The 13,439-nt window shown below is 42.2% G+C and overlaps 1 protein-coding gene across 2 annotated transcripts; it reads left to right on the top strand.

Moving 5' to 3' along the window:
- The first annotated feature begins 3,046 nt into the window (after positions 1-3,046).
- LOX (lysyl oxidase) lies at positions 3,047-13,439 on the top strand. 2 transcript variants are annotated; one of them, XM_051641934.1, is made up of 7 exons: positions 3,047-4,110; positions 4,608-4,716; positions 5,996-6,133; positions 8,411-8,567; positions 10,808-10,903; positions 11,043-11,158; positions 12,683-13,439. In XM_051641934.1, exons 1-7 carry the CDS (start codon positions 3,381-3,383, stop codon positions 12,687-12,689), a joined length of 1,353 nt encoding a protein of 450 aa, XP_051497894.1. In that variant the 5' UTR covers positions 3,047-3,380; the 3' UTR covers positions 12,690-13,439. The 2 variants fall into 2 exon arrangements, with proteins under 2 accessions (XP_051497894.1, XP_051497895.1); XM_051641935.1 differs by lacking the exon at positions 12,683-13,439 and having other exon boundaries at positions 11,043-11,162.

Raw genomic sequence — 13,439 nt, 5'->3', positions numbered from 1 at the left:
ATACTGAACAGTATGCTTACAGAACCTTAAAATGTCTTTCTTAGGACACATTCTAAGGCATGCCAAGTTCAAATAGCTTTAGTTCTGTTTGGGGCTTTTTTGTTGTTTTTTTGAAGACCAGGCTAATCTTTTTCTGTTTTCAAGATTCAAAACTGCTGTTTAATAGTAGTGTACAAAGAAGGAGGACTCCAAATGCTACACATGCCATTGAAGATATTTTTCTGCATGTAACCTTTGAATGATTGATGTAACCAGTATATCAAACTTAAAAATAAAATCCTAATCTCAGGTTTTGAGAAATTATTGCACTTACTTTCTGATATCTGCTTCAATTAGTACAATTTTCTGCTGAAGGAAAATTTAATTTCTTGGCTGATATAGACTAGCATTTCTGTGGGTGGCAGAAATCCAAATCCCCAGTGCAGCAAGTATCCAGACAGAACAGTCATCCCAGTCAACAAAGAAAGGAGTAGGCAAACACTTAAGTAAGTATGTAAATTAACTGCAATCCAGTAGCAGAACTGGGCTTTAAAAGAAGCCATATCAACATAACGAGAAAGCTTAATGCCAGAGTAATTGACAGTTTTTAGGGCATTTTTAAAGCAGTCACCATATCTGTCTTTCTTACAAGGGTTTTAAGGTATTGCAGAGATTTTCATCTCCATATGTCTGGTCACACATTCTGGTGACCTTTTTGATGGTCTGGACAGACCCAAGGTATAAAATCTAGGTATAAATGGGCAACCTGTGAGGAGAGGATGGCAGCTGGACGTAGGCATACAATGATAAGTGAAGGACATGACTCTCTAGGGACGCTGATATTGCTTTTCATGCTTTATGAAACGTAAATTCATTCACAAATAAAACTCATGTTTAAAAAAAATGACAAACAACATGAACGGCTAATAAATGGTCAGGACTAGCATCATCTCTGCTTTCTCTAGTTTAATGAAAAATAGTTGCTTAATCAGGTAAAAAAAATGGCTAGAATTCCACTATGTGGAAACATTGTCTAATATCACACAAATTGGCCAACAACCTGCTGTTTATAACACTACAAAGACTTAAAAGGAAGATTAGAAAGACAGAGAACTCATTATTTCAGTGTTGTATTTTCCTGTCTTCAACCTTTCCATTTTACTCAGTCTTAGTCACTGACTGTTTGAGGCAAACCCTTAAACGAAGAACAGTATTTTCAAAGCCACAATGAGAAAGATCAGAGGGGATAAGCAGTCTGCAAATACAATGAGTAAGAGAACCCAACAACCTCTGTAACTGGCTGATCAGCTTAGTACTAGCTGGAGCATCAGGCACAACCTGCTTGTGGAAAGACACCAGTTACTGGTTCTAGTTGGGGGCCCAGGCCAGCAGATGTTCCCCACCAGCCTGGTGCTGGCTAGTAGTGATAACACTCACTTTGCTGTTGGGGTATTCCTTGGCTTTCTTTGATGCATACCTGCCGTGTACTCCAGACTGTGAATTTTTAAAGCTAACTGCTGCTTTCCCAGTGATTTTAACCCACTAGTTTGTTCGGGTGAGTGCAGTGAATTGAACAGTGCTTGAGAAAGTCCACCAGGCTGCACACTCATCTGCAGCACAGGTCTCCCGAGGTCAAGAGCAGAGCAAGCGAGCCCGGATTGGTGAGCAGCTGGTGCCAGGTACTGGTCACAGCCTCTGACCCACGCATCCACAGGGATAACTTGGACACCCAGGATGGCAGCACTGATTTCAGGGGCTATGAAGAGCTACTTTGAAGCTAAATGCTACTACTCATAACTGGATATCAGTGTAAAGCAGCATTCACAATCCATCACAGCCACGATGCAGGACCACATTTTGCATGATTTTAGTAAAGTGTGAACCATTTGAAGTAATATGGCATTCAAATAAATTACAACACAAAAAATTACAGGAGATCTAAATCAAGAACATAAAAATGAACTGCCAACTATGTGCCTGGTGGGAAGGTGCCTTGCATCTACCTCAGTACAGTAAAAAGTTCCAGCCTGGGCTGATTGAGAATCACTTAAGAAATATCCTTGCCACCAAACTTTTGGTGAAGTACTTTTGTGTATTATCCTCCATTCCTTCACAAGGATTCATAAGCAAACAGCCCTTGGAAAAATACACCCAAATGCAGTTTTGGCTGAAATCCACGGATCTTAATTTGTTTGCCTCACTGGGTGACTGAGCTTATCAAAACACAGCGCTGATGAACTCTTGTAAAAGCAGGAAGGGAGAGAAAGGCTTTCAGGACACAGCCTGCTCCCCTCCTCCCAGCACGGTTTTGGGGAGACGCTGCCCGAGCCAGGTTTATTTGTTCTGGTGACAGGGCTAAGCCTCTCCCATGTGAAATTTCACTTTTCAATGAAAAGTTACTCCGGGAGGAGCACTGCCAGTATATTTCTCGTGTGACTCATACTCAGAAAATGCAAAAGTCAATAGTCAAGAGTTTATTTGATGGAGGTTTTCTCCTAATTAAGAGGTCATTAAGGGGATCCGACTGTTACTCAGCGCTGAGACGAACGACCCCAGCAGCTGCTCCAGCCCGAAGATGTGCCGGACAGCACATTTTCCAGAAACATGTTTCCTCTCTCGCTAGTGGCCCCTTCACGCTCCTTCTCCGCCACCCCGTTTCTAGTCTCTCCAGCGCTGATGAGCTAATAGCATTTTTCCTTTGCATACTTTGGCGCTGCCCCACGGCATACTCTGGCAGCCTACGTGTGTCTGAGCGCGCCCGCCCGCCGCAGGCTCGGCTCAGCCCGGCGCGCCTCGGGACGCGGGGGGAGGCCGGGAAGGAGAGAGGGAGGATGGGGATCCTCGCCCCCAACCCCCCCGAGCGGGGCGGGCGACGACGGCGGGCGGGGGGCGGCCGTGGGGGAACCGTCAGGGCCGCACGTTTCCAGCTGCATTACGTGAACAAATGGCGGGGGCGCAGCCAGCCCAGCCAGCGGGGCTTGTGTAACTTTGCGAGCGTGCCAACAAGTTTAAAGTCCCTGGTCTCTCCTCCTCCTCCTCCTTCCCTCGCTCCAGACACCAGCGCGGGCCGGAGGACGATGAGAGGCTGATTGTTTGCTCCGGCTCCCATTCGCATCCTCCTCGCCTATAAATACCGGGGAGAAGAAAAGCCGCTCCTGCCGCCTCCCCCAGGCCGAGTTTCCTTCCCGACGGCCCGACCTGCCCGATGCCACCGCTCGAGTGCCGCCGCGCCTGAGACCCCGCTGCTCGCCTAACCCCTAGAGCGGCGCAGCCCGCTCGCCCCCCGACCTCCCTACACCCGCCCCCTCGGCCCCGTCCCGGCCAGGAAGGCGCCCTTAGCTCTCCGCACGCCCCTCGGTTTCGCCCGTTCCTCTCCCCCGCCAGCACCCAGAAAACAGAAGATGCATTTCGCGCCGCCGGGGCTCCTGCTCGCCCAGCTCCACGCGTGCATCTACTGGAGCTGCCTGTGGCCCGCTGGCTGCCAGCAGCCGCCGCCGCGCCGCGACCCTCCGCCGCCCCCCGCCGCCTGGAGGCAGCGGATCCAGTGGGAGAACAACGGGCAGGTGTACAGCCTGCTCAGCCTCGGCTCCCAGTACCAGCCCCCCCGGCGCAGGCAGGCGGCGGAGGCGGTGGGCAGCCCCATCGTCTTGCTGCGGAACAACGGCACGCTGCCGCGGGGAGCGACCGCCCGAGCCACCGCCGGCGCCACGCAGCCTCAGCCCGCCGCCAGCAGCCGGCGGGGCTCCGGCGCACGGCACTGGTTCCAGGCCGGCTACCAGGCTCCCTCCGGGGGTCGCGCCGCCGCGGGGCAGCACAGCCAGGGGTCCGCCAGCCCCGCGGCCGCCGGGACGGCCAGGAGCCCCTCCTCGGGCGCGTCGCGACCTGGTGCTCCCACCAGCTCCGCTGGCGGCACCGGGACCGACGGGGACCGGAGTAGCACCGGGGCCGGCGGTCTGCCGCCCCTCAGCAGTTTCAGACCCGGGCGGGAAGATGTCATGGTAGGAGACGACCCCTACAACCCCTACAAGTACACGGACGATAACCCCTATTACAACTACTACGACACCTACGAGAGGCCCCGCCAGGGCAGCAGGTACAGACCCGGCTATGGCACCGGCTACTTCCAGTACGGTAAGAGCTCTCCTTTCCTTTCCCATCCCGTCCCACCTTCCTGTCACGCCGGCCCCGGCCCCCCTCCCAACCCCGGTTCCGCCGCCTCGCTTCCTCCCGCGCAGTGCGGTGCCAACGCGGCGCGTCCCGGCGGGATGCGGAGTGGGGCTCGGGGGCTCTGCCTGCCCCTCGCTGGGACAAAACCTGGCCGGGCAGAAGTCTGCAGGGCTCCCGGGCCGCGGGAGGCCCGATGGGCTGCCATTCCAGAGGCTTGGAAGGGCGGGGGGACGAGCTGCGGTGGCCACAGCGGGAAGCTCACCGCGAGGGTCCGTTCGTCGTGCTTGTGATGCGGTCTTTAAGAAAAGCTGAAGGGCCTGAGCAAAAGGGAGAGAGAACTTAATGGGGGGTCGGGATCCGTAGCAAAACGGAGGCTCCTAACAATTTGGAGGGAAGCCAGGTATTTGCAGACGTGTCCTGGGTTGATCTTGCTGTTATGTGGTTGGTTTGATGAACTGCAGGTCTCCCTGACTTAGTCCCGGATCCCTATTACATCCAGGCGTCCACGTATGTCCAGAGGATGTCCATGTATAACTTGAGATGTGCTGCTGAGGAGAACTGCCTGGCAAGGTAGGCATCGCCCTAGCTTTTGCCTGCTCATTGTGGGTTCCTGTGCTTCTGCACCCACGACAGAATACCTGAGAATACACTGAAGAGTCGAGAAAAGTGAGGCTGGAGGGTCCGAGGAAACTTAGCCCAGTTTGTAACCTTAGATTCTAAGTTTGTGGCAGATGGTAGGGTGTGCACAAAGAAAACAAAACCTCCATATAACAGGCAAGCTACAGATGCTTTGAAGAACCTACATTTTGGGATAAGTTACATTGCACATTTCTATTATCAGACTCATTTGAACGTATCTGAATTTTGCAAAATGGAGACACCTAAAAAACCCACTTGAATCTGGTGATTCTCATCTCCCTTCTCCAGTCCAACCAGATCATACTCTATGCCATTAAAAAAAAACAACAACCCTATTCTTAAACAGCACAGCTTACTCTTAAAATTATAATGCTAATTGTTTCTGGGCCTATGCCTTTTAATGTCTCCTAAGAATTAAAGTCTCTCTGAAAAGTGTTTTAAAATCTGTTAATGGCTTGAAATAACAGCTTTGCTATAAAGTTAGGTTCTGTCCAGTTGGCAAAGAGGCATTTTTCCTGTTTAGTTTGGAAATAAATCAACATGGCTGTTTTTAACCATTTTAAGTTGTTTGATACCTTATCATGCAAAACAGATGTATTTATTTACCAGTATCTTTAATTGATGTCAGGCTGTTTCTAGGATCATGCTCTTTCTTCACTTACAGGTAAAAGAAAACATGGCAGAAGAGGCAGTATTTTTTGTAGTAACTTCACAGTGAAAACTAAATGAAGTCTTTTGCTGGCTATCAGTTGACTAAAACATTCCAGTATTTAAAAGAATGTAGAGAATAGCTGTATGAAATAGGAAAATATAGCCTGAGACATATATTTATTCACTATTTTTTCAACAGAAACAAATGTGTTGTGTGATCTTACATGCACGGTGAGTTATTTTGTTTAAAAGCAACTAATGAAATTATATTTCTTGTACTGGAGTAATTGTACAGCTAAGCCATGATCTGCTCGGAGACAGAGCCAAAGAGTCAGTGGCCAGACTCCTTTTTATATTATTAGAAGCAGATCTGAGTCTTACTCAGGCCTTGGTCTGACACCCTGCACTTCTGAGCACACCATGTGGAATTCTTGTGTGTCTCCAATGCATGAGCTTTAAGGGAGCTAAGAAGGATTGTTCAGTTACTTCTGAGACAATACAACGTGTTTTATGAAGTGTTTCTTGCATATACTTACAGCTCTTTTTTGCATTATTACAGTTCAGCTTATCGAGCAGATGTTAGAGACTATGACAATCGGGTGCTCCTGAGATTCCCCCAAAGAGTGAAAAATCAAGGCACGTCAGATTTTCTGCCCAGCAGACCCCGTTATTCATGGGAGTGGCACAGCTGTCACCAGTGAGTGAAGTGCTCAGTATGGTACCTTCTAATTAGCTTTTTCACTAACAAATTGTCCTTACAAGGTGACATTTTTTAAAACTGCAGTGAAGTAAGGGGAAGCCGTGGAAAAACTTTAGCCTTTTATTGTCTGATTAATTTTATGGTAGTCGTAATTAATCTTTGTATAGCCACATTAAACGAAAATGGATATGAAGCTTATGTGTAAGTATAAAACTCTTACATGTATAAAGTCATTATACATACAAGTCTGAAATCAGTTTTGACAGTGGCACCTTCTCCCTTTTAAGTATATTTTACATAGGATATTGTCTAGTTATATTTAGGTGGAACCAGGAAATGGAAGTCCCAATCGTGTTAAAACAACTGTGGAAACCCTAAAACATGCATTCACTAAACACTGAGCCATACTTCTTTACCTGAATTTCATGGGTTAGCTCTTGACAAGGAGTTGCCTAGTCAATATGAAAAAGAGAAGACAATGAGTTGACTGAACCTGTTATCAGTATCCCTATAATATAATGATAGTTTAACGTAGCAGTATTGGTCTAGAAATTAAAAAATTGCTGGAAATATGGCAAAGCAAATGTCGTACATTTGCAGCATTCTGGGAGCAGGTAACACTGCAAACTTGTACCTTTCAGAAAATTCACATGCCATTTTGCAGGCTTGTTCCAATTTTTGCTATTTCATAGCAAGCCCAACCGCAGAACATTAGAAAGCTTACCTTACTTCCACCTTACTTAAAATATAATTCTACTGTTATAGGTACCTAAGTGATAAGTTCGGTTTATTCTATTAAAATAATAATATGTAATGTGGGTTTGATCTAAGGGCCCCTGAAGTGAATGGAGTATTCCTCTAATTTCAGAGGCTTTCAGCTTTGAATGAAAAATAGGCATAATTAGAACAAAGTCTTTCAAAAAAAGACTGATATTACTAGATTATAAATCTTTTAAGGATCAAAAACCTAAACCAAACCAAAATAAAATAAAATGCTTCAATAAATGCTTTAGTTAACCCCTCTTCTGAAAAAACCACCACCACCACTAAAAAAATACCCCAGCCCTGGTGCTTAAAAAGTTGGTAAGTAGATTAAATGGATAAAGAGCAACTGAAATCTTCCATTTGCAGAAAAGCAGTTTCTTACTCTGCCATGATAGCCCATCTATTACTATCCAGATGCAAAGTGTCTCTGATGTTGATTCAGTTCTTGGAGAGAAAATACGTTGCCTACAAAAAAAAAGCATTTCTTGTGATCATTTCCATGACAGTGAAGCAAGCTCATTTTGAAATCAGCTATAACTGCCAATTAGTTTGGCTAGCTATCAGACTCTAGTGTTAGTCATCATCATCTGTGGACTGATTGTAGTGTTCCCGACATGCATGCTTATGAGACTTGTGTGCTTGTTTTCCTTTTAACAATATGTTTGAAATCTGTTTAATTATATATTTTTCATATATGTCTTGAGCTGAAAGCATTCATAAGGAACAGCAGCCAAAGGGTGCACATACGAAGTGCAGGTAGATAGTACAAGTTTAGCTTTCCATGTGTTTGGAAAAATTGAAATGAGAAGAATAATAGATGTTCAAGTGCAGTCCACAGTAGGAGCTAGAGCTCACTTTATGTGAGACAAGAGAAATGCCTCGCTGTGCCCAGATGAAAAGCATATACAGTTTTGAATAGAGACTGCGTTAATTATAGAGTAGAAAAATTCCTGAGATCAGATGCAATCTGCATTACCAGTTGACAGAAGTTGATTTATTTCTGCAGATTTTGTTTTCACTAGTGTTATGAATGTGTTACATTGATGGAGGGCCATGGAAATGTGAAAGTGAATTGTTGGGGTTTTGCTAGCAAGTAGCAAACTTCCCTGGAATTTATAGTATGTAAGGTAAGCATTCCTAGCAGAACTCTGGCTAAAGGCAGTTATAACATGTACAATTCAAATATGAAAAATTTATTATTTGCTATTGTTATTGGAAAAGAGCTGAAACAGGAAATTTTGGAAAAATAGTGCTGCTATGGAATCTTTCCTTTTACAAACTAAAATCTATTATTTTTTCGGTAGGAGATGGCATTTTTTGTCAATGCAAATAAGGATGAAAATAAAACTTAAATGAATAGCCAATAATAGGAAAGTAGACTAACATACAAGTTCCATGTAATAAATACAATTTGGCCAGATGTAACAGAAGGTAGATCAAATAGGAGTATGTTAAAATATTATTGACAAGATCGGATCCATCTTTAATAATGTATCTATGGTTTAACAGGCATTATCACAGCATGGATGAATTCAGTCACTATGACTTGTTGGATGCAAGCTCACACAGAAAAGTTGCTGAAGGACACAAAGCAAGTTTTTGTCTTGAAGATACCTCCTGTGATTATGGTTATTACAGACGGTACGCATGTACAGCGCATACACAGGTGAGAGGTAGTTCAGAGACAACCAAGATTCTTTCCCCCTCTTATTTATCTTTGAATATTTTTTCTACCAATCATCTGATGCCCTAAGTAGCTCTGAAATTCTCCATCATAGGGGCCTGTAACATCATCAGTAACAATGATATTAAAACACACCACAAGTTCTTGTGGTTATAGGATTGTTCAAGTGAGCTAAAACAAACTCAAGACAGAGTCAAGGATGACTGTTTCCAGTGGTTATCCCCCTAAAACTATACAGTGATGTCCTTGGCTGGTCCCAGGTGCAAGGTGCTGAATACCCTTAATACCTATAGCTACCATCTGGCAGTTCAAGGCAGAAAACCTACAGCACAGTTTTATCCGTGTATAGAAGGCTATTAAAGAGAATGGCAGTGATGTGAACATTATGATAGATCATATACCCATGTAAAGCAAGGTGTTAGGGCTTACTGAGAGAACAGATAAAAAGTGGAGTGTACTGTTACGATATACAAATCCTTGAATACTGCATGGAGCTCTGGTCACCATCTCACAACTGCTACAGAAAAGCTTAAAAAATCAAATCAGCTAACCCCAGGGGAACAAGGGTCATCAGCAGTGTAGTATGGCTACCACACTAAGAGATTTAATATATTATTCCATTTTGAAAACCAGAAATAATACCAAATCTTGAATGGTCCTTGATGGAAAGAGGAAAATGTTGATACTCACTGTTTCTCACAGTACAAGAATTTAAGGGTATCCAAAAGAACTGGTAGACAACAGCTTTAAAACAGAGAGGAGTGGTCTTTTGTCACAAGAAAAAAATATTAAATTTCTTTCTATATGATGTTGTAGAGAACAAAAATAACTTCATGGGTTCGAAAACAAAACAAAACTGGTGAAGTAATGGAGACTATTAAACAAAAAGTCTGATGGCACCCCATACCTTAAATACAGTCAAATGCCTGGTGGAAGGAATTTGCCTGGTAAAGGACATTACACATCCCATTTCTTAGGTTCTCTTCTCCTCAAGCATCTGCTTTTGACCACTGTCAGAGACATAACACAGAGCTTGATGGATCTTTGGCTTACCTCAGTGTGGCCATATCTGTATAGAAACTTGCATCCCTTTTTCTGTAGTTTTTAATCTAGGAGGTAGTTATTTTATCACAGAGAAATGACAGCTATGCGTTACTGGCTGACGTGCTCACATTTGAATTTTAAATATAATGAATGGTCTGCAATACATAAAGGCTTTGAAGAGGTTTTATAAATACTTTTTCTCCTTTTGTAGAGTATGACATCAAACTAAGCAACATACATATTTTATAGCTGGAGTATTTTTTTCACTAGAATCATGGCTGTGTCAGCATTTCCACTGGAAGCCCATATTTCAGGGGATTGTAATTGGACTGTAAAACTTTCCTCCAGCCTCAGACTTGGCACATATGTTCAAGAGTCTGAGCTGATCACCAGCTGGGTCAAGAGTGAATTCCTGCAGGACTTTTTGTGCAGTCTGTGTGTCACCAGAACAGCTCAGTTTTGCCTAGAGCAATCTGTATTGGCCATGGTTAAAGACACCAGTTTTGAATCAGCGATACATTAATATATGGAGAGTCTTACTAATGTTCCTACCAGCAAAGAAATTTTCAGAAAAAATCAATCTGGAAGAAAGGCTATCTTTTTAAGTTGTGTCAATATTTGCCAGAAGAGGTGCCATTTCTGTGAAAAACTCAATGTGAAAATGGTCCTAGATGCTACTGTTCAAATGTCACACTTTGGCAGAGTATATCTATAGCAAAAAAGTTCCATCATTCCTGAGGGTAGAGACAGGTTCCAACATAGGGATTAAGTTTGTACTCAACAACCTCAGTAGCTATTTACTTGAGATATTTAGGTCCGGTCTTTGGTCAGTTTTGATTTTTTTCTTGCATTTTGTAAAGAACAGTAAGCAATAACTTCAACAATATTTACAGAAAAGGAGTACTGTAACAAGTGATAATAAAATACAGACATTTCACAGATGAACACCTATCAATAGTACAGGTATTTCTTACACAGCAGTAATAGAGTACCATCTATAAAAGTGGTATGTTAGACTTAATGTGTTCTAGTCTAGATATTCAAAGAAAATGCCAAGAAAAAATAAGACCCATTTTCTGAGGTAACGGTTAAGTGAACTTCAGTTTCAGTGTCCCTAGCATCTAGAATGTTGCTATGCCTAATGATTTTTTTACATCCATCTTAACTTTCTTTTTAAGGGACTGAGCCCTGGCTGCTATGACACTTATAATGCTGATATAGATTGCCAGTGGATTGATATTACAGATGTAAAACCTGGAAATTACATTCTGAAGGTAAGGGTTTTGGGAGTGGGGAGGTTTGGTGTTTTTTTCTTGTGTTTTTAAAGAAGCAAATCATAGACATATGTCCTCTTGAATGTAAGTTATCAGGTACAACCTGGAAGCTGACAATACTGTGCTTTCTCCCCTTAAGGTGAGTGTAAACCCCAGCTATTTGGTGCCTGAATCTGATTACTCCAACAATATAGTGCGCTGTGATATACGCTATACAGGGCACCATGCATATGCCTCTGGCTGTACAATTTCACCGTAAGTACATTCCTTTGTCTTTGCAACTGTTTTATATTCCTAGTACTAAAGTTCACAAACAGATTTTTAAAGATTAGATATTTACTTTATATTTACTCCCACCATTAATGCTAGTGATACTGATTTCTTCAGTATGTTGTTTCTTAGGTTTCAGGATCTAGTGTGTTAATTCAAAATTCAGATAGTACTTTTCAAAGGTCTTTGGGCAGAAATGATGGGAACAGTTGCTTTGCTCTTGATAACTGCAGAACTTTCAAATCCTGACCTTTGATAATTCAACTATTTCTGTAAGGCTAGCAGTGTTTTAAAAAAGTAATAAGCTTGAAAAACAATAATAAGTGAGAATTCTAATCTTGCATTTGTGTAATCAGGATATATAGCACTTTCAAAATTGCTGCTACTGTCTGGGCTCTTAGATAACTACCTCTGGCTCACACGTTCTGTGTACTTGCACTAAAACTTCTGTGCTCATTCAATACCCATGTATAGCATCCAGACATAACTGTTGAGTAATTACAAAGCTCTTAAAACATTCTGTAAAATCCCACACATGTATGTTGCTTTGCTGTTGCTGCTGACATAGCAGCCACCCTCCCTGAAACAGTTCTTCCAGACACACTTCATTTACCTTTTAGTTCTCTAAAAATTTTAACAGTAGCACAATTATGGCATTTTTCTCCCCCAAAAGGTAAATTCATTAAATTAACATTCTCATGGTGTATCTGCTGTAGCTTGGTATCTGTGAAACACACACAGACAAAGCAATCAGTCTTCTGCAACACAGAGATAAGCAGTTCTTAGGAAAGTACAAAATCAAGTGCTTTCATTTGGATTGCATATGGAGTGTGTTAACACTGCATAGAGGTTCATGTGAAATAAATTCCAGAGCTGTAAGTGAAAAGTAAATGACCAGCATAGCTTGCTGTAACAGCTTCCGTGAGACAAACATCCTGAATGAATGTGACTAACGCTGAGTTAGCCTTTAAAGTATTCATTTCTTACTTTTTGTTAGGAAACTAGTGGTTAAATGAGGCTAAAATGAGAAACACGTTTTTCACACCAGTGTGGAAATCTGTATTTTTAATCACACTCTGGTCATAAACATGACAAGTTAAATGAGGCTTCAGCAAAATCCTCTTATTTATTCTCACCGAGTGGTGGCCAGACTTGCAGGAAACAAAGGAAAAAAACCAACAGGCATCCTGCAGGTCATAAGTGATTATTTTTGGTGGACCTATGGCAGGAGTTCTTGCAGGATTTCTCTGTAACAGGACTGACTACTTGGTACTTGTAGGAAAAAACGTTTCTGCCCACATTCATGTGGAAAGGAAGTTCATGCTTCATGCCTTTAACTTTTAGTTTCCCCATTTTACCTCTGTAAATGTTACCGAGTAAAAATACTCATTCAAAACAAAATTTCTGTTATTGATTGTTGACCTGCGGCCTTTGAGCTGACAGAAGTGTATTTAGCAGACACTGTTATATTTCCTTGGTCATCTCATAATGTTTCTTTTCTTTTGACAGATACTGAGAAAGATGCAAGAAAATGGATGAGATGGTGCCAAATGTTTTTGAACTGAAGGATCATTATATAAACTTCAATAGGATGTAAACACTATAGAAAAAAACCTACAGAGCATACACACATACACCCTCACACCTTATATGATTTTGAAGCACTTCAGCTGCTTCTCAACCAAAACTGTAACTGGATTTTAAGCAGTTAAATTGGCGTTATTTTTATTACTATTGAAATGTGTGGAACTGGTGATTCATGCACAGATACTTCACATTTTGAAATTCTAACTAATTCATAAAACCATAAGCATTTCTTAACTTCTGAAGATTTGCAGTTCAGGTGATAATAGACTTCAGTAGGAATATTACTGGTGAATGAGTTGAACATATATTAAAAGGTAGCAAAGATTTATGTAATATGAATTAAATAAATGAAATAGAAAGTACTAGTGTTAGCTATCTCAGAAAATACTAGAATGGGAAACAGCTTAAGAGTCATGCTACAGTACCATTAAAATCAAACTTGCTAGTTCACATTGATATGAATGAGAAAAGTATGTTCAGTTTTCAAGGAATATAAACATATAGCAGAGAAATACATATATATATATATATACATATATCAGTTATACCCCTGCAAGAAAAGTTATGTTTACATTTTTAATACATTAGAAGTTTTTCCATTTTCTTAAGTAAAAAACAGATGGGGTTTTGAAATAAACCTTTAATCTGTGGAAATGAATTAAAGAACTTATCCACCTTT

The sequence above is a fragment of the Apus apus genome, chromosome Z (assembly GCF_020740795.1).
Source record: "Apus apus isolate bApuApu2 chromosome Z, bApuApu2.pri.cur, whole genome shotgun sequence".
Classification (NCBI taxonomy): Eukaryota; Metazoa; Chordata; class Aves; order Apodiformes; family Apodidae; genus Apus; species Apus apus.
Note: the sequence above shows the minus strand (reverse complement) of the source record. Positions and strands in the feature narration are given on the sequence as shown.

Coding starts and splice junctions, on each gene's coding strand:
- LOX (XM_051641934.1), top strand. CDS start 3,381: ATGCATTTCGCGCCGCCGGGGCTCCTGCTCGCCCAGCTCCACGCGTGC. Junction 4,717..5,995: donor GAGGAGAACTGCCTGGCAAG/GTAGGCATCGCC, acceptor GCATTATTACAG/TTCAGCTTATCGAGCAGATG. Junction 6,134..8,410: donor GAGTGGCACAGCTGTCACCA/GTGAGTGAAGTG, acceptor ATGGTTTAACAG/GCATTATCACAGCATGGATG.